The sequence below is a fragment of the Benincasa hispida genome, chromosome 9 (genome assembly GCF_027475165.1).
Source record: "Benincasa hispida cultivar pf3 chromosome 9, pf3_genome.v1.1, whole genome shotgun sequence".
NCBI classification, from domain to species: domain Eukaryota; kingdom Viridiplantae; phylum Streptophyta; class Magnoliopsida; order Cucurbitales; family Cucurbitaceae; genus Benincasa; species Benincasa hispida.
Genome location: NC_143486.1, coordinates 82705542 through 82733383, shown reverse-complemented (window position 1 = coordinate 82733383; position 27842 = coordinate 82705542). Strand labels below are relative to the sequence as shown.

General features: G+C 35.4%; 2 protein-coding genes and 1 pseudogene across 5 annotated transcripts; 2 read left to right on the top strand and 1 right to left on the bottom strand.

Moving 5' to 3' along the window:
* Positions 1-4047: 4047 nt before the first annotated feature.
* LOC120085172 (TLR4 regulator/MIR-interacting MSAP protein) lies at positions 4048-8136 on the top strand. 4 transcript variants are annotated; one of them, XM_039041060.2, is made up of 10 exons: positions 4048-4245; positions 4615-4641; positions 4800-4879; positions 5575-5647; positions 5768-5822; positions 6197-6248; positions 6351-6375; positions 6475-6566; positions 7733-7817; positions 7915-8136. In XM_039041060.2, exons 1-9 carry the CDS (start codon positions 4144-4146, stop codon positions 7776-7778), a joined length of 552 nt encoding a protein of 183 aa, XP_038896988.1. In that variant the 5' UTR covers positions 4048-4143; the 3' UTR covers positions 7779-7817; positions 7915-8136. The 4 variants fall into 4 exon arrangements, with proteins under 4 accessions (XP_038896988.1, XP_038896986.1, XP_038896987.1 ...); XM_039041058.2 differs by having other exon boundaries at positions 7730-7817; XM_039041059.2 differs by having other exon boundaries at positions 7733-8136.
* Positions 8137-8950: 814 nt separating this feature from the next.
* LOC120086133 (putative protein phosphatase 2C 27) lies at positions 8951-13506 on the bottom strand. The gene is made up of 4 exons (XM_039042597.2): positions 12455-13506; positions 11671-11862; positions 10918-11123; positions 8951-9845 (listed from the first exon to the last, which is right to left on the bottom strand). The coding sequence occupies exons 1-4, from the start codon at positions 12656-12658 to the stop codon at positions 9287-9289; spliced, it is 1161 nt and encodes a 386-aa protein (XP_038898525.1). The 5' UTR covers positions 12659-13506; the 3' UTR covers positions 8951-9286.
* Positions 13507-21480: 7974 nt separating this feature from the next.
* Positions 21481-21591, top strand: LOC120087446 (U6 spliceosomal RNA; annotated as a pseudogene).
* Positions 21592-27842: the final 6251 nt, after the last annotated feature.

The window sequence follows — 27842 nt, the reverse complement described above, 5'->3', positions numbered from 1 at the left end:
CTAAGATTAGACCACATAAATCTCAATAGGATTGAGAGGTCGGTTATGAATGGACTTCTAAGCGACTTAGAAGAAATTTTTTTATCGGTATGTGAGTCATGTCTTGAAGGAAAAATGACTAGAAGACCTTTTATTGGAAAAGGTCATAGAGCCAAAGAACCCTTGGAACTTGTACATTCAGACCTCTGTGGTCCTATGAATGTTAAGGTAGAAGGAGGGTTTGAATATTTCATCTGTTTCATAGATGATTATTCTAGATATGGATATTTGTACCTAATGTAACATAAGTCTGAAGCCCTTGAAAAGTTCAAGGAGTACAAGGTTGAAGTTGAGAATTCATTAGGTAAAACAATTAAGGCACTTCGAACCGATCGAGGTGGAAAAGTATATATATTTAAAATTTCAGGACTATTTGATAGAACATGAAATTGCATCCCGACTCTCAGCACCTGGTATACCTTAGCAAAATAATGTATCAGAAAGGAGAAACAGAATATTGTTAGACATGATTCGGTTTAGGATGAGTTATACTTATTTACCTAATTCGTTTTGGGGTTATGTAGTACAGAGTGTAGTTTACATTTTGAACTTTGTTTTTGGAGCATATTTGAAATTATGGAATGGCCATAAACGTAGTTTACACCACTTCAGGATCTGAGGTTGCCTAACATACATGCTTGAGGCAAATCTTGAGAAATTGGAATCTCATTCAAAATTATTCCTATTTGTAGGCTATTCCAAGGAAACGCGGGGTGGTTACTTCTATGATCCTAAAGATAATAAAATATTTGTATTGAAAAATGCTATGTTTTTAGAAGAGGACCACATCATGGAGCATATGGCTCGCTGTAAAATTGTATTAAGTGAGTCTTCCAATGAAACTATTGAAACTTCAATAAGAGTTGTTGAAGAAGCTAGTACATCAATAAGAAGAGTTGATGTAGGTTCATCTAGTCGAACACATCCACCTCAACCGTTGAGGGAACCTTAATGGAGTGGGAGGGTTGCAAACTCATCTATTCGTTATATGGATTTAACAGAAATCTTAATCGTCATATTAAATAGTGACGTTGAGGATCCATTGTCCTATAAACAGGTAATGAATGATGTGGACAAAAATGAATGGGTCAAAGTTATGAATCTCGAAATGGAGTTTATGTACTTCAATTAAGTCTGGGATCTTGTAGATCAACTTCATTGGGTCACACCTATATGTTGTAAATGGATTTATAAAAGGAAAAAGGGTATGATGGTGAGGTACAAACCTTTAAGGCTAGATTGGTGGTAAATAGTTATACTCAGGTTGAGGGAGTGGACTATGAAGAAACTTTCTTACTTGTAGTTATGGTAAAGTCTATCCGGATACTCTCGTCCATTGTTGCATATTATGAATATGAGATTTGGCAAATGGATGTCAAAACTGCCTTTCTGAATGGTAATCTTGAGGAAACCATCTATATGCAACAGCCAGAGGGATTCATCTCCCAAGGTCAAGTGCAAATGATTTACAAACTTAATTGATCCATTATGAATGAAACACGCTTCTTGATCTTGGAATATAAGGTTTGATACTTTGATCAAATCTTATAGCTTTGACCAGAATGTTGATGAACCTTGTGTCTACAAGAAAATCATCAACAGTTCATCTTTCTTAGTGTTGTATGTTGACGATATTCTACTCATTGGGAATGATGTAGGTTTACTGACAGATGTTAAACAGTGGTTAGTGGCCCAATTCCAAATGAAATATTTGGGAGAGGTGCAGTTTGTTATAGGGATCCAGATCTTCAGGGATTGTAAGAACAAGATGCTAGCCTTATATCAAGCATCGTACAAGATGTTTATCAAATATTCTATGCAAAATTCCAAGAGAGGTTTATTATCTTTCTAGGTTGAGGAAATGAGATGGATCCCCTATGCATCGGCTGTTGGTAGCCTAATGTATACAATCTTATGTACTAGACCTGACATTTGCTATGCAATAGGGATAGTCAGAAGATATCAGTCTAATCTAGGATTAGATCATTGGACAGCTGTTAAAACCATCATCTAGTATCTTCGGAGAATTAGGGACTACATACTTGTGTATGGGTCTAGGGATTTGATCCTTATAGGATATATTCTCTGATTGTCAAACTGATAAGGATTCTAGAAAATCCAATTCAGGATCAATGTTTAGTCTTAACGGAGGAGCTGTGGTCTGAAGGAGCACAAAGGAAGGTTACATAGCTGATTCTACCATGGAAGCAGAGTATGTAGCGGTTTGTGAAGCTGTCAAGGAGGTTATATGGCTTAGGAAGTTTTTGACTGATCTGGAAGTTGTTACATACATGTCAAAACTCATCACCCTTTATTATGATAATAGTGATGTTGTGGCGAATTACAGGGAGCCTAGAAGCCACAAACGTGGGAAGCATATAAAGCGCAAATATCATTTTATCCGAGAGATTGTGCATCAAGGGGATGTGATCGTCACGAAGATCGCTTCAGAGCACAATGTGCTGATCCATTTACAAATTCTCTCACAACTAAAGTGTTTGAAGCTCATCGGAGAGTCTAGGTCTACCAAACATGCTTCATCTAGTCTAGAGCAAGTGGAATATTATACTAGGTGTATAGTGTATGCCCTAGTTTATTGGTTTGTGTATTGTACTTAGCTTCTATAGTTTGTATTTGTACACCCGACTAGTTTTAGGACAAGTGAGAGATTGTTCGATGCTCTAAATCTCGTGGTCTTGTAGTTTATAAACTTTATGTGTGCAAATAGATTATTTATTTAATAAAATCAGTGTTATTTTATTTGACATTTAGTTGCATTAATAAAAAACCAATAAACTAAGATCCAAGGTTATTCGATGTAGCTTAAACATGTATGTGGTGATATATAAGTGGATCATGTTTAAGTAATAATATGAATGATCTGTATTAGATAGATAAGGTTAGGTAGCTTATTCTAGTGACACTACGGATATGACCCGCTTTGTAGTTATTACAATTGTTGTAAAGTGTTACAAATGATATAGTATACTAAGATGCAACGGAAGAAATCAAAATCAATAAGCACTCTAATTACACTTAATTTGAGTTTAAAACATGCTTTTCAAAACTATTTCATAAGAGGGTTTGAGTAATACATTACCTTTGATGAATCCTCCCCAATTTCAGTATAATATCACGAATTGGTGCTTCAAACTTCACGTAGACCACCACAAAGATCTTCTCTACTAAACTCTAGCAAAGGATTGTGTGGTGGAAACACTAAATTAAGCTGAATTTAGATGGATTTGAGGAAGGTCTGCAAAATATTGGGAAGTATCTCAGCATGCATGGCTGTTTCTTCAGCCTAAAACTTCAATTTATAGAGTCTTTACCATGCATTCAAAGTGCTTGCATGAAGGCTAACACCTACTTCATGAAATTAATGAAACATTGAGTGGATTTTGGGGAATACGGTACTTGGCACCTAAAGTGGGATTTTCCAACATTTTGGAAAACTCTACTTTCAACCCTCTTTATTTAAATTAACAAAAAAAAAAAAAAAAATTCTAAAATCAATTTAATTTAACAAATAAACTAATTTATTTGTTTATTAGTTTTATAAAATTAATTCAATTAATCAATTTTATATAAAACTAATAAATACTAATTGATTAAACCTTTATGTAATTTAATGAATAGTCATAAGACTATTTTTGGAATATTATGTAATTTAAGACATTTTCGAGTAGAATCTTACAAAAAAAAAAAACACAGTTAAACATATCTAAGGATATCATATATCTATAATTTCGAACATCTATAATTTTAAGTATCGATTATCTACAATCTCAGAAAAAACAAATGCCCCTTAAAAATGTAGAAATATAATTGAAATTTATACCAAAGTATATTCAGTATAACATAAATAATTTAACCTTATTTATTTTTTATTATTATTATTATTATTATTTTTGCTTCAGAAAATATGGACTGGGGAAATACTTTGGGCCTACAGTTGTTGAGCCAGGCCCATTCATTCGTCAAGGAGACCGCCATTTTCTCCGCTTCGTTTTGTTGACATTTCAATTTTCAGATTTGCAAACGAAGAAGCACTGAAGGCGTTTGAAGAGGTGAAATTCAGGACTCGGATTTGACGAAGCGCAAATGACGATGAAATCCAACGCGTGGGTTCTATTGTTATTAGTGATCTACTCCGGCGTCGTCAGTTGCATTGATGACAAATGCGCCGCTTGCAATGCTGTTGCCGTAATTTCTCGTTCTTAACAATTATCCCTCCCCCTTTGAATTCTTTTTGTTGATTTTCTTCATTTGGTCTTCAAATCTTCAAATCTTTCCTCATTCTGCTTATTTTTTGTGGTGCTTGCCTTAATCCGATCACTGTCAATTACCGTTTTTAGAGTGCCTTTAACTTTCTAGTCACCCTTCTCTGTTGCATTGTCTTAAAGTTTGGTTTCCACTTAGTTGTATGTGTATCTTTTCTTTAGTGGATAACTGCATCTTCTTATTTGATATTTAAGTAATTTCTCTTACTGATGCCGAATCGTAATTAGCATCGTTGATGCTAACTAATTGATATGCAAAAGAGGACCTGACTTCTGTATTTATTGTTCGCAGGAGGAGATAGAACATGGACTTTCCAATGTAAGGCGATGTACATGTACCTTTCTATAGAAAATTTCATCCCCCCGCCCCCCATTCTTATTTCTGTTTGACGTGAGTTCATATTGTAGTAAGTTTTACGTAGTGTCCAAGTGTAATAGTGGCTTCAATAACCAAACAGTAATTACGTATTTAACTAGGAAAAACCGAGGAATCATTTAGATATGAGACATCGGTTGGATTCTAAAGGTCAGCGTAAGGGGAAGGTGATTGATTACAGGTAAAACATCAACCTCCCGATTTTCAGGATGTCCTTTTTTCCTTGGCATGTTTAGAACATTCTTATCATTATGTTTACAACACGCAGTGGTGCTAATAGATAGACGAACTGTTGAAATAGTTCAGTAGGAATTTATGTTGGGCCAATATCGGAACTTACTACATATGGGTTGACAAGTGGCTTGTAGAGTTTCCTCAAAAAATGAAAAAAGTAGCTTGTAGAAACTAGAAAGGGTTGTAAAGATCCAGGATGTTTGAAATTTATGAACTTAATGAAATAAGTTTGACTTTTGAAAGCTCAGTTGAAACTGAAGAAGGTGAAATCTGTATTGTTAAAATTCCAAATAATCAAGCAATAATAAATATTTGATATTAATAACGCAGAACAGAGATTTTTGCTACCACATGAAGCAAATTTTTTTTGTTCACTGTAGTTACCGGATAAAGAGTCAATAGTAATTCTGATTTTATTTGCTTTAATTATATCGAAATCTTACTTTATTGTTGAGATACAGACATACAGTTCAATTGATGATTTTAATGCGGTAAGTAGTTAGGAACAATTTACGTGGTAAGATTACTAAATTTGATTATTCTCAGTTACATTTTCCCAATTAATCGTGTTTTTGTTATTGGGTTGCTTTTAAATAATCAATGAACAACATAATTGTAAATTGTAAACTTAAATTTCTGCAGGGTCAGTGAGCTAAGAGTTGTGGAACTCCTGGATGGGCTTTGTGAAAAGATGCAAGATTACACTATTGAGAAGGTACATCTCTTTTAAATTATTCATCTGATCTAAGTTGGATCGGAATCTAGAAGAATGGTTCATTTCTGACAGTCTGGGGGCGTATGTGTGTGATGATTGTTTTATCTGTTCTTGGTGCAGACAGATTCAACTGGACAACAGTGGATCAAGGTGGACAACTGGGACAACTTGACAAGTATGTGACGAATTTAAGTGTCTGTCTTTCAATGAGTTCCTACTCAACAAAACCTATGTTTCTTTTGTTGTTTTTATTTTTTTTTACCTCTTCTTCTTCTTCTTCTTCTTTTTGTTATTTTATTGTTTGCTATTGAAATTGTCACTTGAAACTCTTACTTAAGTTACTGAATGTTTGACAGCTAACTGTCGTGCACTTGATATGTAATGTAGTGAAGAAAAAGAAGCTGGTAACAAGAATCACAAGTGGCCTGGACTGAATTTATTTAAATTCACTTCCTTGTGAATGACTGATGTTTATAGCTTGCTACGATTGCATTTGAAATTATCTTTGTTTGTTTGTTTTAATGCCAACATTTAATTGCGTTGTTACAGATAAACAAGAAGCTCGGGCTTATTCTAAAGATATATCAACTTATTGTGGGAGGTGAGACTAATCTTGTGTGGATAATTCAGCGATCATAATATTCCAGCTGATTCATGTAGATTTATGATTTTTCCTATCTGATGTTGTTTATTGACGAAACAGATTATTAGAGGAAACAGAAGATGATGTAAGTTGATATGCTTTGCCTCATAAATGAATAATCTCTCTCTCTCTGTTTTCTTTCCAAGCGGATCTAATCAATTTCTTGATATTGATGAACTTGCAGTTAGCAGAGTTGATTAAGAAAGGATCTGTCAGGGCAGGTGATGTTAGCAAAGTCCTATGCCATGATTTGAGCAGGCATTGCAGCAAGGCGAGGTAATTTTTATTATGCTGTTTGCAAGCCTCTGAAAAGTGCTTTTATATCAATTTCAAATGTTAATCTGACTATTAAGTTGATCTTGTGATAAAAATGTTTGTTCCGTACTGATTATAATTTTAATTATTAGGGTAAACATCAATTTATACCCTAAACTTTAAAGATGGTATCAATTTAAATCTTGAACTAATAATTGTATCAATTTAAACCCAAATTTTTGTAAGTGTATCAATTTACCCCCTCCATTACGTTTTGTTTGGAAAAATCTCATGTGAAACTTATAATTGTTTCAATTAAACCTTGAAACTTTCATAAATTAATCGATTTATACTTCTTTTGGAAATCGTCCATGCATTTACTCTTATCTTCTATTTTATAAAACCGACATTTGAAGAAGTCTACACACACTTGAGAATTAATGAAGGGTCTAAATTGATTGACTCATTAAAATTTGGAGTTTAGAACTCAAGGATATAGTTGAGGTCGTTGAAAATTTGGAGTTTAATTGACTCAAACTATAAGCTTCACACGATAATGGTCAAATGTAATTTGGAGGCAAGTATAAATTAATACGCTTACGAAAGTTCAGTGTTTAAAATGATACAATTATTAGTTCAAGGTTTGGATTGACACAACCTTTAAAGTTTAGGGGTATAAGTTAATATTTACTGCAATTATTATATTGCTTAATTGCACCTTCAAAACAATTTTCTAAGGTCTGTTTGATAACAATCTCATTTTTAGTTTTTTGTTTTTAAAATTTATGTTGTTTTACTCGTAATTTCCATACTATAGTTTTCATATTTCTTCAAGAAACATTTGAATTCTTAGTCAAATCTCAGAAAAATACATTTTTTTAGTTTTTAAGACTTCACTTGGTTTCTGGGAATGAGGGATAACTAAACAAGACTGGTTTGCTCCTCTTTCAATTATTGATTTGAAAAAAAGTATCGGTGGATGTACAAGGCAGAACTTGTTAATTTGTAGAACATCTAAAATGATGATACCAAACCTAAACTACTTTATATAGCAGTAATCGACCAAAACCATAGCCACTGATTTAGATTGCCTTTCCCTTTTCGTCACTGGACCATTTTGGCAGGTTTGTGAAATCTTGTAGTTTCAATACGTAATAAATAGTTGCCACCTTGTTTGTGTGCAGCAGTGTTCATCTGAATGATGAGGACGACGAAGCAGATGGAGAACTATGAAAAGATAGGATGGGAAGAGAAGCCATAAACCATGCAACAGTTAGTTTGTTTCAAATCAGGAGTTATGTGCTTACGCTCTTATTTTCTTGTATAACAGTAAAAGTTTGATTGCACCTTCAATTTATAATTTTGATAGAAGGCTCAGAGGATGGGGTTATGCGGACTTAAAAGCCTGATATTGATGTTCTTGTAGTAAAGCTTAGGAACTCGGGTAGGCTTCATCAATGGGACTTCTCTCCAAGGAGTCAGCCAGACTCTGAACATGCATTAAGCTAAATGATCCAAAACTAGAACTAACCATTTATAATAAGGTTGTGATATTAGTAACCTGGTAATTCACATGCCAGCCATTTGTCTATTGTTGATGGGATTTTCTGCTGAAACATTAGGTGAAAATAGATGATTTGGCGAGTTAGTGTTCTGAGTGCCCTTTGCTCATAACTCTTAAGCTAGATACTTGGAATGGCCATGTAACTGTCAAATTTTCACTTGTTACTTATAGTGGCATCAAATTTTCAAGCTTCGTTGAAATTGTCATGCGATATGCAGCCCTTTGGCATGACATCGTAATCTTGTCTTTATGGTTCCCTGGGAAAATAATGCTTTTAACTTATGAAGGGTGTATATATCCATATAACAACCAAGCTAATGTGTCCAAAGCAATCGGCGTGCTGTAAATTTTGATATAGCACAAGTCTGGTGTGTGCTCAAGTCACTTGTTGCTGGCGCTGTAGTTATTGAGGTTATATTTTCGGTTCCTAAAGAGAATTTCTATCTTTTGCAAGAGATGAAAATGTTTTGGCATTAATATCAATAAATTTGCTTTGTTATGATTTTATTATTATTCATCGTTAACGTAATATTAGCAGCACAGCAGTAATATGCGATTAATACGTGCATTTACCTTTTCAAAATTATCTTATAATTGTGTCTCACGGCACATCGTTGCATGTTGACTTGTTCCTTCTGTCAATTGGTTTTAGGCGAGAAAATACGATAATCTTTACAATGTGCCTTTGGGTCGAATATCAGTTTCAGCCCAAAAAATTAGAAGTTAAACACAAGAAGGGAAACCAGAAATGAACAAAAATAGCCCCTGCAAATTGGGGGTAAAACCATTCTTCATTGCTGAATAAAGATAGTCGGAAGACAATTCTGGTTGCACCAGTTAATGGCTCCGAAAATTCTCACTAACTTCATAGAAAAGAGGAGATTAGGAAACAAATGAATTTTTGGGTTCCCAACTGGTACAACATTAATCTGTACACGCACGGAATTTGGAAGCACATTATACCAAAAGGAAATAAAAGAACAATAATAAAGATTAAAATAAAAATAAAAATAAAAATAAAAAATTCGAATCCGACATGACTCTTTTATTTTCCTCGTTAAAGCATCCAATGCCAAATAGATAAGGGGCATCGGCAGCTCGGGTGGAGAAACCGTAGCCCAGTCTGCGTAACCAATGTTATTATATACACCAACTCTCGCATCTCTCCCGTTTAAAATCAAGAATTGCAGTCCAGTACACCTTTCAACAAATTCAGCCCTTCTAATGATATGCTTCTCCTTACTCGAGTTGGAGGGATTTCTATCCGAGGTGGTGGATCAGCTGAAAAACAGACCACGATAACGGTTAAATTATCGCATGTATTGCGCTTTAGCGCCTCCCTTACCAGCTCTCTTGAACACCTTTCAGGATCATTATGTAGCATCAGCTCTTTCCTTGCCATTGTAACAGCACACTGACTGCTCATCACATCCCAAAGCCCATCGCATCCCATTATTAGAAATTCATCCTCCTCCGTCAAACTCAGTTCCTGCAGCTCTGGCTCGGCACTCAGCGGGCAGGCAGAACCCTTAGCACCTTTCATGTGCCAATCTCCTATTGCACGTGCAACAGATAACTGGCCATTGAGGTACCCATCATAAATCACCCCACCCAGCTTCTCAATTCTGAGCTTTTCAGACGCACAGTTGGGCTTATGGTCCTTTGACACCTCAATAGCCTTCCCCCTCCTCCCCAGAACAGCTCGACAATCCCCAGCATTCGCGATAATCATTGTTCTGTCACGAGAGAAATTAGACGTCAGAAATGATTGGACAATGATTCTGAATACAACACGCTGAAAATGTAAAATTATGTCAGACACTTTTGACTTTTAAAACGGATCCTGGACGGATAGCATTCAGTGTTTGAACAATGAATGTTAGTCCCAATCAGAGGACACAAAATAATCATGTAACATCTTTAATCCAGGAATCTTTGAAACCTATCACGCCATAATTTTCATATAATACCACTTGGGTTGACTTTCCTGCTGTGATTTGATTTGGCTTGAGCAAAAGAAAAACTTAAAAATGTATATTTAACAATGGATGATTTGATTTCTCGTCCCACGTATCTTCACTTATCCAATTTCTTCCTCTAATAACCCCTTCTACCTTTCATTCTTATATTTCTTTTCCTTACAATTTCCTCATTCTATTCTGTTCTTTCCTACTGTCTCATACAATTATTACAGCTGTTTGCTCTCTAAACTGAAGCAGAGTAAGAATCTCACATCATCAATAATTTTCCTCAAACCGTCACACATCATTACTCCTATAAAAGCTGCCAACTCAGTCCATCTTTTTTACCCTAGAGAAAAAAAAGGACCCCAACAATAATGTTGTATTGTAAAATTATGCACATTTCATTCAGCAGCAGCAAATATAGCTGAAGAATTCTGAATTGGTCAACTTCCCAATGATGATCACGTGCTAACATTAGGTTCACTGACGAAAAATCAAGTAGGCTAATCCAAACAAGTGGTAACAGCAAATAAATGCTCCTGCTTGCTAACAGAAATCCAGCACACTGCCGCTTGTTAAAAGTTATACATGCATACAATTTTTCAACAATTATAGATGCATGGAGACGTGGGGACACTAAAATCACCATTTTTTTTTTAACCCCACGGGAAAAGAGAAATCCTGAAATATAACCCTTCAAATACTTCCCACTAGTAGTATCCTCAAAACACATAATATATGTAATTTAATGCTATAATTTTGCATCCAAGAAAACTTTACGAAGAACTTTGTTATACACACAGAAACAAACACATATAACTCCAAAATAATTTGAGGTATCTACCTTCCAAAAATGAAAGCAGTTAGAGCAGTTGTGCCAGAGGAGATATCCAGAGAACTAGCATCAGCAAATGCATAATCAGCTTTCAAAAAAGCACTCTTAATTGCCTTCTCCACACTAATTGGAAAACAGGAGTCCTCGACTATGAATCTGAGGATGTTCTTTCTGACAAAAGCAGCAGCATCTGTACCCCCATGGCCATCAAATACCTGCAACACATTAATTCCACCAAATTCAACGTTAAAAGAGAACATCCAAGAGGAGGAAAATATGGTGGTTGACATAACAAAGGCGAATGTAGCATTACAAAACCAGGAAAAATGTGGTGGTTTATTGGTAACTAAATGTCACTTGAGAGAGACTATTATTCTGATGCATTGAGCATGTGACATTGAGGAGGGGAAAAAAAAAAAACAATTTGCCAACTCAGGCCAGCCCCAGCAAACAGTACCACAATTATGTGTGCCTGCCCCTATCTGTCCTGTGGAACCAATGCAAACTTTTTAAATTCTTCATTCAGCCACGTATTTTAACCATTTTTCTTCTCAAGCAGGTCAATTTAGATGTGCACTGATACTAACAGAATAACAGGAAACCAACATTTAAATCTTTCTAAATAATCATATGGGTCTACAGTTGTGGGGAGTTGAATAATCAGCATCAGCACTGGTTGTCCATTAACCATTAAAGGATATTACCCCTACAATGTTACTACGTACAGGTCAAAATGTCATCCAGGTGAAAAGTGATACTCACACCATAGAAAGCTCCAGGAGAAGTGAAATCTGCACAAGCATGGATATGTTCAACAAGATCATCTATGCATATGTGCTCGTCTTCCATGTACTGTTTAGGTCCCCTTTCTGAACAGCTACCCGATCTAAAGACAGGTAAGTATCCTGCTTTTCCATCAGGTGACTTATTCCCAAGAGTTTCAGCATCCAAGCTCTGGAGAGTTTATAGGCAGGTAAGTAGATGTTTCATAGCTTTCCCAAATTTTACAACAAAAATAAATATAATTAAACTATAAATTAAAAATAGATACAGCCTACAGGAACCAGTAAAGGTACCAACGACAATAGAACAAGAACTACAAAGTATAAATATTTCTGAAAAACAAGCTTGGACACCCCAACCTCCCCCCTCCTATGATAATTGCAACTAAAAGCAGGTAATACAATATTGCTATTTTCCATTCGTAGAGTATCAATGACAATGAAGTAATAAAATAGAAGTCTGATGGATTACAAAAGTCTTTCACCGACTTTAAGCTGTCCTGAAAGCAATGTGTCGATGTTGCAAATTCCTAATACCTGCATGCTACTTATATTAAAAGAAAAAGGAAGCAACAAAGCTTAATGCCCATAAAGTCATTGAGCCAGACTTATGTATACTATATCTGAATGCACAAGGCAACCATCAAACCATCCCATGAAATTGGAAGGACATTATACAGATAATATTAAAAAAAAAAAAAAAGAAGCTATGAATTGCATCTGTATCTCCAGAAAAGAGAAGATGTAAAAATAGTTAAACTCACTAAATCAGTTTGGCCAAGGAGCTTTATGGAGCTCACACTATGTCGCATTACTGAGAGGTGTCTGGGAGGTTTCCCACTGCTCATCTGTTTCAAACTATTAAAGTTATCAGAACTTTCGTCATCTGTGGCTGATACATTTTCCTTATTGTATCCGCCACCTTCCAGTAGAGTGAAGGGAGGTGAAAAATCTATACCCGTAGCCATATTTCTGTCCAAGACATAAATTATTCTATAAATTCGATTTTGATCCTTATCTCAGAAGAACTACAAACAACGCCCTCGGGACACGAATCAATTCCTAGACGTCAAATTTCCAAATTTAAAGCTCGGAAAGTAGCCTCTGCTGACCTATCAGAAGTTCTTAATAATTGCAAGTTCCAACAGTGTCGGCCAGGGTTGGGGCACAGATCAACCAATAAGTCGAAGAAAAAAACCACCTGAACTTTACCCAATTACAAGGAAGTCGCAGCCTTCAATCCAAAACTCCAATACACAATAACTTGAAATGAGCAACAAAAGGACACCCAGATCAAACTGCCGATCGAACTATGAAATACAGAGAAGAAACCCAGTGAACATCCGCAAAATCTGGCAACCTTCCGTTGCGTTTGATGGGAAATATCGGATCTACTGAAGCAAATATTAAAATCTTGCGGAAGAACCACAACCCGGCAAAACCGCTCGACGAAATCAGAATCCTCCAAAAGTTGTCGAATAAAGTGCTTTATACATATATATATATATATATATATATATATATATATATAAATGTGTATATATATGTATTACTCAAATCGATAGAAGCTTTATGAAGTCACAAAGCAAACCAAGTGGAATAAGTTATCAAAACGGACCAGAAGTCTCATAGATATGCGAGGAAAGAAAAAAAGAAAGAGCGAGAGAAATAAAACAGCAGAAGAATCCGTAAAAAAGAATAGGAGAATTCTCACGAGAAGGAGCGTAATGGAGAAGCTTTAGCGGTTTGTGTTGGTGGTGGTGGGGAACAATAGCAGAGAAAGGAAACCCTAAAGAGGAGAAAATGTGAGGAAGACAAAGCAGAATCTTTGAAGAGGCCTTTCTTTTGGAGCGAAGAAAATGAATGTGAAAGGGAGAAAAAAGAGGGAACTAACTTGTATGTATTTGGTTGGCGACCGGCGATTCCAGGTTATCCGGTGGATCTCGTAGCTGTCAGTTGGGTGCGCGAATACCGACACGTGATCAGTTATTATTGGTTGGTTTTGTGGCTGAAAGGGTGAAATTTGTGGATCGGTGCCGCCAGACGCACCCAGCCGTTGGATCTCTTAACTGGCAAACCCACGGTGCAGCGCTATCCCTCTGTCTTGTCCTTTTGGAGTCTCCGTTGACGGTCACCCAATGCACTAGATCCTTTGCCTCTACACGTGGCCATCTCTCATTGGAGCCAACTAGATGTTTCCGGGGTTGCGGCTAAGATAGAAAGTGATTCCCCCTCCGCTTTTCGTCGATCCCGTGTCGCCTCATCCCGAGGTGGGCTACACCCTTCCAAAAGTCCACTCTCTAAATTTAAGCCCAGGCCCAAATTAGTTACTAAGATGATATATAGTCTTTTTATAATAAATATTCTTTCGGTAATACACTAAGTGGTGTATACTTCAATTTGGGACTATATAATTGTAGAGTCTTATAAGTGATAAATTCTATTGTTGATAGATTTCTATTAGCAATATTATCATTTTTTTATTATACTATATATGCAAATACTTTGAGCTTAATTGTTATATTTGTAATTTTCTCTAAACTTTTCTTTTTGGGTTAAATTATGTTATACAATACAAATGGGGTGTTTGGCTCACCAATATGAGTTGAGTTGATATAATATACCAACTCATTGTTTGGCCCATCAACTTTAAATATTGGTGGAGTTGAGTCAGTATATTTTACCAACTCACCCCAACTCTCCATTCTTCCCATGTTTTCAATGGCTCTACCCATTGACCACTGTTACATTCCGAGAACTAACTCTAGGCTCCAACAACCACCTCTGATGACAACTCAGGCGACCAACTTCGAACTTCGACAACCACCTCTGATGACAACTTCAGTGACCAACTTCGAGCTCTGACAACCTTCACATGACCAACTCCGACGACCAATTTTGGCTTCCGACAACCACCTCTAGTGACCCAACTCCAACGACCACCTTTGCATTACCAACTTTGATGACCAATTGACTCCGACAACAAACTCCAATGAACAACTTCGACTACAAACTTCGATGAAAATCACCTTTGATGATCAACTTTGATCGAGCAACTCTGACGACCAACCCGTGGCTTTGACAACCACTTTCAACGGAAAACTCCGAAAATCAACTCTAATACCAATTTTATATGACTAACTTTAGGCTCCGACAGTCACCTTTGACTACAATCTCTAGCGAAAATCATCTTTGATGATCAACTTTGACAACCACTTTCGCTCAACCAACTCCGAGATTCGAAAATCACCTTCAATGATGAACTTCAATAACCAACTCCAATACACCTTCATACAACCAACTTCAGCCTCCGACAACCACTGACAACTACAAACTCCAGCAAAAATCATATGCGATAATCAACTTCAACGACCACTTCCGACTATTATAAGACTGATGACTATTAAAGTATGTAGTAGAGTTGTTGATTATATAAAAAATATTATTTTGTCTACATTAAGTGCAATATTTATAGGTAAAAATTTGTAAAAAAAATATTTTTGTTGGAATTCACATATTAAATGAGTGTTAAAAATATTTTGACAAAAAATATGTAATATATAACAAAAAAAACCATAAAATGAAAAAAAGATCCTGAAACATTTTCTAGCAAAAGTTAGTGAAAATTAGAGATTTGTTCTCTGATGATCCCCTCCAAATTTAGAGAAAATGAAAGTAAAATTGTTAAAGAAATGTGGTGACATTCCATTGGCTGTTACGATGATGGAGAAATTTAATCATGACATAGTAAAAATATAGAGCAACAATAAGAAGAAAAAAAGAAGAAGAAGAAGAAGATGATAATAAAATTCGTGGAGAAAAATTGGCTAGAATCAAAAGTTTTTTTGCTTTGGTTTCTCATTTTATTTAAACATATTTCTACAAGAAATGTAATGGGTTAATTATCGTTCATTGCCCATAAAAGAAAGAAAGAAAAAAAGAAAAATTTTAAAAATTAAGAGAAAAATTGCAATCCATATTTTATTCAAACAAACATGGGTACAATTATTGAATAAAAAAGTTTCAAAACAAAAATAATAATCATAAAAACATATTGTTGAATAAAAATGTTTTAAAAAACTATATCAGATACCCAAATATATGAACTCTGCATCCCAAACACAGGCATATGAACCCAGACCAAATAACTCTGCACCCTAAATACAAACATAAGAACTCTAGACATCCTATCTCAACTTTACGCCCCAAACAGCTCCAAACTAATTTTAAATGTGTTTTCATACTATAATGTTACGGTGTTAAATAGAATATTTGAGTATTCAATTTGTATAGATGGTCTCCCTCCAAGTTGTTGTTGGAAGCTCAACGTGATGCCTCTTGGTACAGTGTCACAAAGTTGGATAGGTTGGGATGGGTAGTTCGTGACTCCCAGAACTCTCTTATCTGCATTGGGTTCAAAATATTAGATAGGGGTGGTCTATCAAGGCTTTGAAAGGGGAAGTTATTCGGGTTGGGCTCAATTGAAAAGGGAGGTGTGTCAACATCTCCTAGTGGAGTCAGACTCAACAAATAGCATTCAGGCTTTAATGTTCTGGACGTTGATCTCTCTGAAAGAAAGAATGCGATGGATGCCACTATTGCACTTGTCAAACATTTTGACAATGTTTCTTTTGATTATTGTAATCGTTCTTGTAATTGTTGGGGTTGATGCCCTAAACTCTCATTGGGTCCTGTAGTTTGTAAATACTGTATTGAACAAATTCTTGTGATGTAATAATATATGATATTTTCTTCATTATTGTCTATGAAACATTGGCTGTTTTAATTGCTTTACCACAAACCAATAAACTAAGATTCCTAATTGTCGTTGTAACTTAAGCATGTATGTGGAGACATACAGGTAGATCATGTCTTAAGTGATAACCAAAATGGTCTGTAGCATATGAATATAGGAGAAAAACCTTATCCTGGTAACGCTACGGATACAGCCCGCTTTGTAGAATAGTTGCAAGTATTGTGACTTGCTACAAATAGTTTGATCCTGATAATTCATGTGGAGACATGCGAGCGAAGGTGTCCTATACAAAGGAGTTTTTATAATACGGAACCACAAAGTGTTATATTCTCGTTATATAACGTTGTTCATGATAGAGACTTCACTTCACTAGGATGACCATAGGTAACATAACCTCAATCCTGAGTGAGTTGAGAACTCCTGCCTTTGAGGGCGGTCCTTTGATTTGCATAGGTGCGAGTGGCCAGATCACCGACTCAAACCTAACACTTTGGGGATTCGTCTGATCTGGGAGTTGGGAACTCAGCTACACAAGATGGAATTCACTCATTCCCTGAAGTAGGGGTAAGTAGATAGATTGCTCCCTTAAGGGCTGATTCTGGGGCTTGAACGATGTGGCGCCACACACCTTCTCATGGCCCGAGAGATGTCCACACATAATAGGACTATGTTGTATTGTTCATTAAAGGGATCAGTGGTACTTAAGGAGTTAGATGAAACTACAGGGGGAAAACGATAAATCGGCCCAGCTGTACTTACAAGCTCTGTGAAGGGTTATTGTACTGTTGATTGGTTATATCAGATGGACACAGAAATATATCTGTGGTGAGAAGAGTGCATCTTTCGGTCTTTAGTGGAATGCCTGGTAGTTAACGAATGGTGGATCTCGTGGCTAAAGAGTTTAGTCAGCTATTCACGTACCGTTGGAGCTTCAAACCATAGGTCTATAAGGTGTCCTTGGTAGCTCAATGGATTCAAGTTGAGAATCAGTTTTTGGGTCAGTTAGAAGTGTTCAGAATGACAAGAGAGAGTTCGATTATATATGATATAATTGAACTGGTCAATTATAGATGATATGGTTGACATGATGTATGAGATATATTAATTGGAGGAAAAGGATATAAATATAATTTATATCTAGTGGAGGAGAAAAGGACTATGGTTCATATGTTGCATATGATGTGATATTAAACCATAGGTTATAAATATAATAAAATTATATTTATTTTTTTTTTAATTTAATAATTATAAGATAATTGTTGGCGGTTTTTTCTCCGTAATCGAATGAGATAGTGGGAGGTTGCAATTAGTTTTCATAACTGAAGGATAAAATGAAAATAGTTTGCATTTTGCAAAGTGATTAGATATTTGCTCCCCGATTAGTACACTGCCCATCGCCTAGCAAACGAGAGCATACACAACGGCTCAAAGTTTACTAAACAACTGTGTACACACACGCTTTTCCTAAACGATCACATAGTCTTACCTAAACAATTGTCTAGCTTTTTCTAAGCAATCGCGCGCCCGAGCGTTTTATTAGTACACTCTTCTCCTCTTTCTAACCACCGAATCACCGATTTCTTTCCTATTCATCACATAAATCATAATATGTGGTTTTGAAGTTGTAAGGTTTATGTTACTCTACTAAATTTATATTTTTTAAAAAATAATTAAAAAATTTATCCCTATTCTCATATTATTCTATTCTTGTAAGAGATTTTGTTGTTGTTTGACAAACAAATAACCAAAAAAGAGGTACACTCTCACCTAACTAAATCGTTATTAAAAAAAAAAAAAAAAAACTATAGATCATATTCTCATATTATAATTATTCTATGTTTTTTGTAGTTTTTATTGCTGTTTGGATAATAAATAACAAAAAAGAGGGATTGTTGTCACTTTGAGGAAAAAAGAGTAGGACCTTTGTTGAATTTATATGTTTCCTTTTCATTTACTACTAGATCTACCATGTTAATGTTTTGATATTTATATTGTACTAGACCTACCATGTTACTACTAGATCTACCATATTTTCTGATATTTATTTGCTAGATCTACTATGTTAATGTTTTGATGAGTGACATCTTCCTGGCTGGGTGATTAGACAATTTGGTTTCCAATAAGATTCCCATCAAAATGCAATACCGAACCCCTACTGCATGACATCGACCTAAGAACTGCAGATTTGTCTTAAAAAGTTGCACATTTGGTAGTGCGATGACACTATCGTAGAAGGTTTATTGCAATGCAAGTTCCAATAGGGCAATTTGATAAGATGCAACTCAAGATTACATGAATTGGTATAATAATATTACAAAGCGCTACATTACACGTTCAGGAGCAGTTGTGAGTCATCTAGTACATAATTAAATATTGTCTAACTATTTTAAGTCTAAATTTATTTTAAATATTGCCTAGTTGTTTTGTAATTCATAAAGATCGAGTACTAGTAGCCTTCGTGATGTTGTAAATGATCCAAACCAAGTTATTACTGCAGACAGTAATAATAAGAGTTACATGGAGGAGATACATTATATATAAGATATAACTATTGCTCCTCCACCAGTTCCTAGGCATAAGGGACGTGCTCGAGTAGAACAAGATGAGTTTAATGAGGTCGACCACAATGTGAAAAAATTACCTTCTATGATGTAGACGCAGAGTCAAATTGGTTATGCTAGTCTGATGATGATGATGCCAACATTTGGTTCAGGATATTACGATTTAGAGGCTGGTCCATCATCTTCATACATGCATGGACATGGGGCACGACCGTGGAGAGCATAATGAATATTTATACTATGAAGCGCCTGCAGAGGTACCGAGCCACCAAAGCAACAACAAGAGGAACCAAAGCAACCTAGAATTCAAAGTCGATGACAACAACCAGCTCAAAATCGAGGTGGGACACATTGATTTATTATTATTATTTTTAAATGAATGAAAAACATTAAATTGTTGTATTGAATGAATATTTTAATTTACATTTTATTATTTTCCAATTATAAACAATAGTTGTAATATGGAAGAAAAAAAGATTGAGAATTTATTATGTTCTATGATGTCTCTTAGAGTTAACAATTAAAGATGTAAGTTTTACTTATTGTTAAGAAATACAATGGTAATTTGTTTTTCTTATTATTGAGAAATAGAATGGTAAATTTGCGTAGAGTACTTTGTTTAGAGAAGATAAAAGAATAACATTAAAAAAATAGAAAGAAAAAGGGGTCGAGTGTTCAATACTCGACCATATCTTGATCAAGTTTTGAATACTCAACAAACATCAATTAAAAAAAAAATAACATGCAAATTATCTTGGTCGAGTTTTGAACACTCGACATACATAAATTAAAAAAAATAACATATAAATTATCTTGGTCGTGCTTTGAACACTCGACAAACACAAATCTCCAAAACTACCATATTTCTCTAATTATTTTCAAAACTATAATATCTCACTAATTATTTTTAAAAGTTATAATATTCCTCCAATTTTCTCTTATATTTATAACTTTTACATATGAGAGTGTGGTGTGCATTTTTGTGAATCATGTGTGTAGATCTCTCCTATTTGCTAGTTTATGAGGATGGAAGTCCCTGTCTGTTGGATTTAGTGAACTATGACATTATTGCAGGCACGACTTTAATTTGTAGTAATTATTATATTCAGAAGTCAATTTTTTCTGGTACAATGGTTATGGGAATGAGAATCTAATATTTTACTTTTTTTAGAGGAAGGTTATAATGTTGGAATTTATGTCCTAATCCCGTAGTCGGTAAATTTGTAAACAAATTTTTTTATATGAATAAAATGTTAGTTTATCTTTAATAAATATTTGTTATTTATTTAATCACCTAACTCAAATTCAATAAACTAAGATCTAAGATTATTTTTCATGTAACTTGAACAGTATGTGGCTGACACATATGAGTGAATCATGTTCAAGTAATGTCCTAAAAGGTCTATAGTATATGGATAAGGTTGAGTGTCTTATCTGATAACACTATGAATATGACCCACTTTGTAATTGTTACAAATGATTTGATTCAAATCGTTCATGTGGAGACATGCGAGTGGAGGTATCCTATGCAATGAGATTGCATAAGACTGGACCGCGAAATATATAGTTTCTCGTTATAACACCGTTAACTGAAGAGATTAATATTTCAAATGATTATCATGTAACTCAATCTAAATCCTGAATGAGTTATGAATGCCTACTCACAAGGGTCATTATTTAATTTGTATGAGTGAGAGTGGCCTTAGTTGCCGACTCAATAAGCCTACCATCTTGGGGATTATACCAAATGGGGAGCTGGAAACATAGCCTCACAAGACCAAATTCTCTCATTCCCTCCTTTATGGTTAGTAGATAGGTTATTCCCTTAACTGCTGATTCCAGGACTTAAACAATGAGGCTTCACCTTCTCACTGGCCTGAGAGGGATTTTGTTTATGGTTGGACCATAAACAGATTGTTTATTAGAGGATCAGTGGTACTTAAGGATCATGAAGTAACTATAGGGATAAAATGGTAATTTGACACAGGTGTGGTTACGAACAACTTGTGAAAGATTGACTTACAGAAAGTGGTTAAACATAAATGGAGAAATAAATATTCTATAGTTCATAAGAATGCAACTATTGGTTTATAGTGGAAAACCTCATAGTTAATGAATGTTGAATAATTTAATTAAAGAGTTCAATTAATTAATCTCGTATCATTGGAGCTTATAACTGTAGGTCCATTAGGTCCCTCTACTAGCTCATAACAGGATTAAACAAGAATTGAGGTGTTGTAAATTTGAAGTGTTCAAATTATTGTTTAAGGGAATTTAGTGTATATGATACAATTTAATATAATGTATATAGATATATTACAATATATAGTTTATTTAAATTAGATTGAAATTTAAAACTATATAATATGAGATAATAGTATTTGAGATTCAAATATTAAATAATATAAATTGGTTCCTACTAAACCTATACAGTAAACTTAATGTGAATGAGATTCATAATAAAACTATATGCTATGAAAGAGATAAGTAATATGATTAAATAAAATTGGAATGATATAGAGAAGATTAGCATGACCCCTGTGCAAGGATGACACACATGTAACGACCCGAGTTCAAGAAGGGTACATGAATGAACTGATCACATCCAAGAGCGATCCTAAGGACATGAAAGTATGGTTAAGAAAGACTAAAAAGAATTGAAAGTTACTACCTATACCAACAAGATGCACCTTCCTTTTTGGTAGCTAAATCATAGGAACACCAAAATTAAGCGTTTTGGAATTGATGCCCTAAATCTTGTGGGTTCTATAGTTTGTAATTGTAATGTACAAACATTTTATTTATCTAATAAAATATGAGATGTTTTATTCGACATTTAGTAGCATTAACCCACAAACCAATAAACTAACATCCAAGCTTATCTTTTATAGCTTAAACATGTATGTAGAGACATAGAGGTGGATCATATTTAAGTGATAACCTAAATGGTTTGTAGTAGATGAATAAGGCTAGGTACCTTATCTTGGTGACATTATGAATATAACCCGCTTTGTAGATGTTACAATTGTTGTAAAGTGCTAAAATGACATGATCCTGATCATTCATGTGGAGACATATGAGCATCGGTATTCTATACGAAGGAGTTTGTATAGAACCGGACTACGAAATGTATTAATCTCGTTATATAACACCGTTAATAATAGAGACTTACATTTCACCAGGATGACCATAGGTGACATGACTTGAATCCTGAGTGAGTTGTGAACTCTTGTCTATAAAGGTGATCCTTTGATTTATATGGGTGAGAGTGGCCAGATCGCCGACTCAATAAGCCTACCATTTTGGGTATTCGTCTGATTGGGGAGTTAGGAACACAGCTACACAAGATGAAATTCACTCCTTCCCTGATGTCGAGGTAATTAGATAAATTGCTCCTTTAAGGGCTAACTTCGGGGCTTGAACAATGTGGCGCCATACCCTCTCTTCTCCCAATAGGGGTTTGGTCATAGTTGGACTATGACTTATTGTTCATTAGAGGAATCAGTGGTACTTAAGAAGTTAGATGTAACTACAAGAACAAAACGATAATTTTGGCCTAACTGTATGTCACACCCCACCCTGAGCCCGCCTCCTGAGCCCGAGGGAAGGCATGAGGGATCGTAGATACCACCCTTTTGTGATACCTACCACCCATCTGAACCTCTTTACTCTCAGTAAACTTTAAGTCAAGGAAATAAACAACAACTAATTGATTAGGCCCATTTTATTACAACAGTATAATGTTTATACAATTCCAAGACTTAAATACAAAGTTTACATCAACAATTCTAAAACCCGAAAGTGTAACTATGGCTTGTGGCAGACCTTGACCTTAGCAGCACCCTGGAACCCAACCTAAAGAGGTTTTGGCTTATGAATTGAAGAGACATCTTGTGGTGGTATTTATAGGCTAAAAGAATCGATCCTTCTCATCTTTACCAAGCCTTAACGCAAGACACCTCCTACTTTGGAGTGTTTGCACCATGTTTTGCCACTACCTACTTCCTTGACATTCACCCACTTCCATGCCACACACCTGCTTGAGTTATCTTGCATAAGACTCTCTTTTCCTGAATCTTTATTCGTCCAGCTTCTACTAACTCAAGTCTAACCATCTCTCGGTATAGCCATTTGTCCGGGTGAGCTCATCAGCTTTGCGTAATGCAAGCCTCAATAACGCTCCCTTGTTAGTCCATCATGTAACTCTTACACTTCATCGCACAACTCCATCATTTACTAGATCTCTCGCTGTCACTTAACTTTCAGCCCTCTAGCTATTGCCAATTGTGTAGTGCCTGTGTCCTATTGCATAGCATTTATGTCCATCGCATAGCTCAATCGTTTAGTGATATCTCGCTCTCAACGATATCGCGCATAGCCTATCATATAGCTCATGTGCCTATTGTTTAGCTTCATCGTGTAGCGCTGACGCCTTATCGTCTAACGCGTCACGCCATCATGTAATGCATCTGCTTATCGTGCAACACCCATCGTCCAGCGTTTGCCTATCGTGTAGCGCTTACGCTCATCGTATAATGCCATCGTGTAGTTTATTGCCCAGTGCTCGTGCCAAACGCATCGTCTAGCATTTACGCTTATTGTCTAGCGCCCGCTCATCGCTTAATGCTATCGTCCAACACTATCGTTTAGCTTCTACGCTTATTGTCTAGTGCTTACATTGATCGTGTAGTGTCGTCTCCTATCATGTAGCACATCACTTCACATCGTTTAGCGCCACGCGCAGCTACACGGTCGTTTAGCGCTCACTCAACGCTGCCCATAGCTATTCGATCTTTTATCTAGCGCCTTGCGCTTAAGCTTATCTCGCTCTCTCCGCTCTCGATCATGCAGCCTCAACGGATAAGCAACTCTTGGCAACGCCTCTTGCCAACGCTTCGGCCAACATTCGTCCAACCTCACAAACGCATGGTTGCTTTTGGCTTCAATGCTTAATCTCTTTTAAACCTCTATTAACTCAGCCTCATCTCATGCATTTAATGTTTCCTAACACCACACGCATGGTTTCTTTTGATTTTACACTTAGCCAAATTTCACTAATTAAGGCTTAACTCAAAGCTACTTAAGGAAAATCTATTCAACGCTTAGAAATTTTCCTTCTCTTTAACATACAATTTAAACATACTTAGTTAATTCCCTTAATTACCTGCTTAAGTAGGGGAATTGAAATCTGGGTTTCACACTGTATTTACGAGAATTTTGTGAATGGTCATCGCACTATCGACTAGTTATATCCAATTGACACATAAATATATCTATAGTACGAAGAGTGCAGTTGTTGATCTTTAGTAGAGTAACCGACAGTTAATGGATGTTAAATAGTTTAATTGGACTTTAATTAATTATTCAAGTACCATTGGAGCTTTAACCTACAAGTCTATAAGGCCTACTTTGTAGCTCAAAAGAGATTATTGAGAATCAATTTTGGATTAATTTGAATTGTTCAAATTAATTGAGGGAATTAACTATATGCGATATAATTAACTTAACTTAATTATATATTATATAATTAATATATTGTATTCGATACATTATGACATAAATTTTATTTGAGAGGAATTATATATTTGAAGAAGATTCAAATATTAATTATATGGATGAGATTCATGTAATTAAATTTAGTATAAATGTGATTTATATTAAATTCCATGTAATATTGAGAGAATTAATAACTATAGGTTATATTGTATTTGATACAATATAAAAACTACAGGTTATGTGATATTACATATGGTTATATATACATATAATAAGTTAGTTATTATTATTATTATAATATATATATATATATATATATATATATAATTTAAATAAAATTAATTTTAATATAATTTTATTTTTTTTTTCTAAAATTAAAGGGAGGGAAATAAATTTTTTCCCCTTAATTCTCTCTCAATGATTTACGTGGGAAGTGGGCAGTTTGAGGGTTGAATAATCTTTATCGTCTTCTTCTTCATAAAGAATTGGTGTGTGTGATTCTGCCTTTTTCCCTTGACAAAATTCTCTCTCAAAATTTCAATCCCTCTTCCCAAAATTTCCAGAGCCCACACACTCCTGATATTCTCACCTTACTCTAAGGAGAATACAGAGGTAACAATTGTAGTGGTGTCCTCTTCGTCAGTTCTTGGTGCGAGGGTTTGAGATTATTCGTGGAGAAGAGGAATTTCGTGAAGGTTATGTATTCTTCAAGGGTAAGATTTTTCCTAACCCTAATTTCATTTTCTTCTTCTTATTCTTTGCATGCTGTATTTTATGAAATTTTGCATAATTTTTTCTATAAATTTTTTGTTCTATGAAAATAAAATTTGGGGATCCCCACTTCCGCTACGGAACTTCATAGTTCCTTCAAAGTGTGCTTAGCTTGGAGTAATCTTATATTGGGTGACCTCCTGGGATACTTCCTAGGATATATGTGAGTGAGGACAAAGCATGTTGAAAAGACCAGTGTTGGTTTGTGGGAACAACTTTCACTTCTAGAAGCATTCAAGACACGTAAGAACGACATAGTCAGTCGTAGGGAACGCAGGGGAATGATAGGGCCATCAGGTGCCGAATCCGAATTCTGAATCCTGGTTCAAATCCTGGGCATGGGGCGTTACAGCTGGTATCAGAGCCTAAGTTATAGGTTCTGTAGATTGACTTACAATGTAAGTTTAGAGTGTCCTTATGGCCTATCAACGAATTCCTTGTCATGCTAGGTACTTTTTATTAGTAAAAAGTTTTCTAGAAAAAAATGTGCATAAAATTAATTATTTAGTTTATGTACTAGTTACTTGTCATTATTGTTTATTGATTTCATAAAGAATAGCATGTGTTGGTTATCAAGTATTGGATGTGTAAAGTTTTCTTGTGATCTTAGACATGGATTGGTTGGTTGAGAACCATACTAGTGTAAGAACCATACACTAGCATGTAATCCCTCATTCTCAAAAGATACTTGAGGATGTTCTTAATGGCAGTCCAGTGATCAAATCCTGGATTAGACTGATATCTACAGACTATCCTCATTGCATAGCAGATGTCATGTCATGTACATAACATTGCATACATTAGGCTAACAACAACCGATGCGTTGGGGATCCGTCTCAATCGCTTAAGGTGTCTTAGGACACTGTTCCTTAGACAAAGTAACTCCATGCCTAAAAGGGAGCAAACCTCTTTTGGAGTCCTACATCGAAAACTTGACAAGCATTTTGCCAATGTATGATGCCTGAGACAGAGTTAGCGTTTTGTTCTTTCTATCCCTAAAGATCTAAATACCCAGAACAAACTACGCCTCTCTGAAATATTTCATTTGGAATTAGATCGCTAGTCAATTTTTAATTTCAGTTAATAGACCTACATCATTCCCAATGAGTAGGATATCATCTACATACAACAGAAGAAAAGCTACTAAAACGTTAATGATTCTTTTGTAAACACAAGGCGCATCAACATTCTGATTAAAATCATAAGATTTGATCGCAGTATCAAATCTTATATTCCAAGATTGTGAATCTTGTTTCAATCCATAAATGGACCAATTAAGTTGTCAAACTTTTTGCTCTTAACCTTGGGTTATGAATCTCTCAGGCTGCTCCATATATATAGATTCCTCAAGATTGCCATTCAGAAAAGCAGGCTTGACGTCCATTTGCCAAATCTCATAGTCATAATATGAGGCAATGGACAGGAGTACCCAGATAGTCTTTAACACGGCAACAGGTGAGAAAGTCTCCTCATAGTTGACTTCTTTCAAGATCCATAGTTTTGGTCCACTCATCTTTGTCAATATCTTCCATTGCCTTCTTGTAAGACAATGGATCCTCAACATCACTGTCAGATACGACAACTAGGGTTTCTATTAAACCCATATAACAAATAGGCGAGTTCGTAACCCTCCCACTACGTTGAGGCTCCCTCAACAGTTGAAGTGGACGTGACCTACTAGATGAACTCATTTTAACAACTCTTGTTGAGGTATTGGGCTCTTCAACAACTATTGTCGAAGGTTCAGTAGTTTCAGTGGAAAGTTCATAAACACCATCTTACTATGGGGTTTATACTCCCTTATGTGGCCCTCTTCTAAAAAAGTACTGTTTTTCAACATAAACACTTTATTATCTTTAGGATTATAGAAGTAACCACCTCTCGTTCCTTTGGGGTAACCTACAAATAGGCACAATTTTGAACAAGGTTACAATTTCTTAGGATTTACCTCAAGCACATATGCTAGGCGACCTTAGATCCTGAAATGACATAAACTATCTTTACGACCATTCCATAATTCCAAAGGTGTTCCAGTAACACTCTTGGACGGAACACAGTTCAAAATGTAGGCTTTAGTTTGCACTACATAACTCTAAAACAAGTCAGGTAAGAAAGCATAACTCATCATAGGCCGAACAATGTCTAACAGGGTTCGATTTCTCCTTTCTAATACACCATTCTGCTGAGGTGTACTAGATGTTGAGAGTTGGGATACTATTCTATGTTCTATCAAATAGTCCTGGAATATCATATCCATATACTCTCCACCTCAATTAAATCAAAATGTTTTAATTGTTTTATTTAATGCATTTTCAACTTCACCCTTGTACTCTTTGAACTTTTCAAAGGCTTCAAACTTAATTAAATAAACATACTCATATCTGGAACAATCATCTATAAAAGTGATGAAATATTCAAACCCTTCTTTTGCCTTAATATTCATCGGACCACAGAGGTCTGATTAAATATTCAAACCCTTTTTTTGCCTTAACTTCACCCTTGTACTCTTTGAACTTTTCAAAGGCTTCAGACTTATATTGCATTAAATAAACATGCTCATATCTGGAA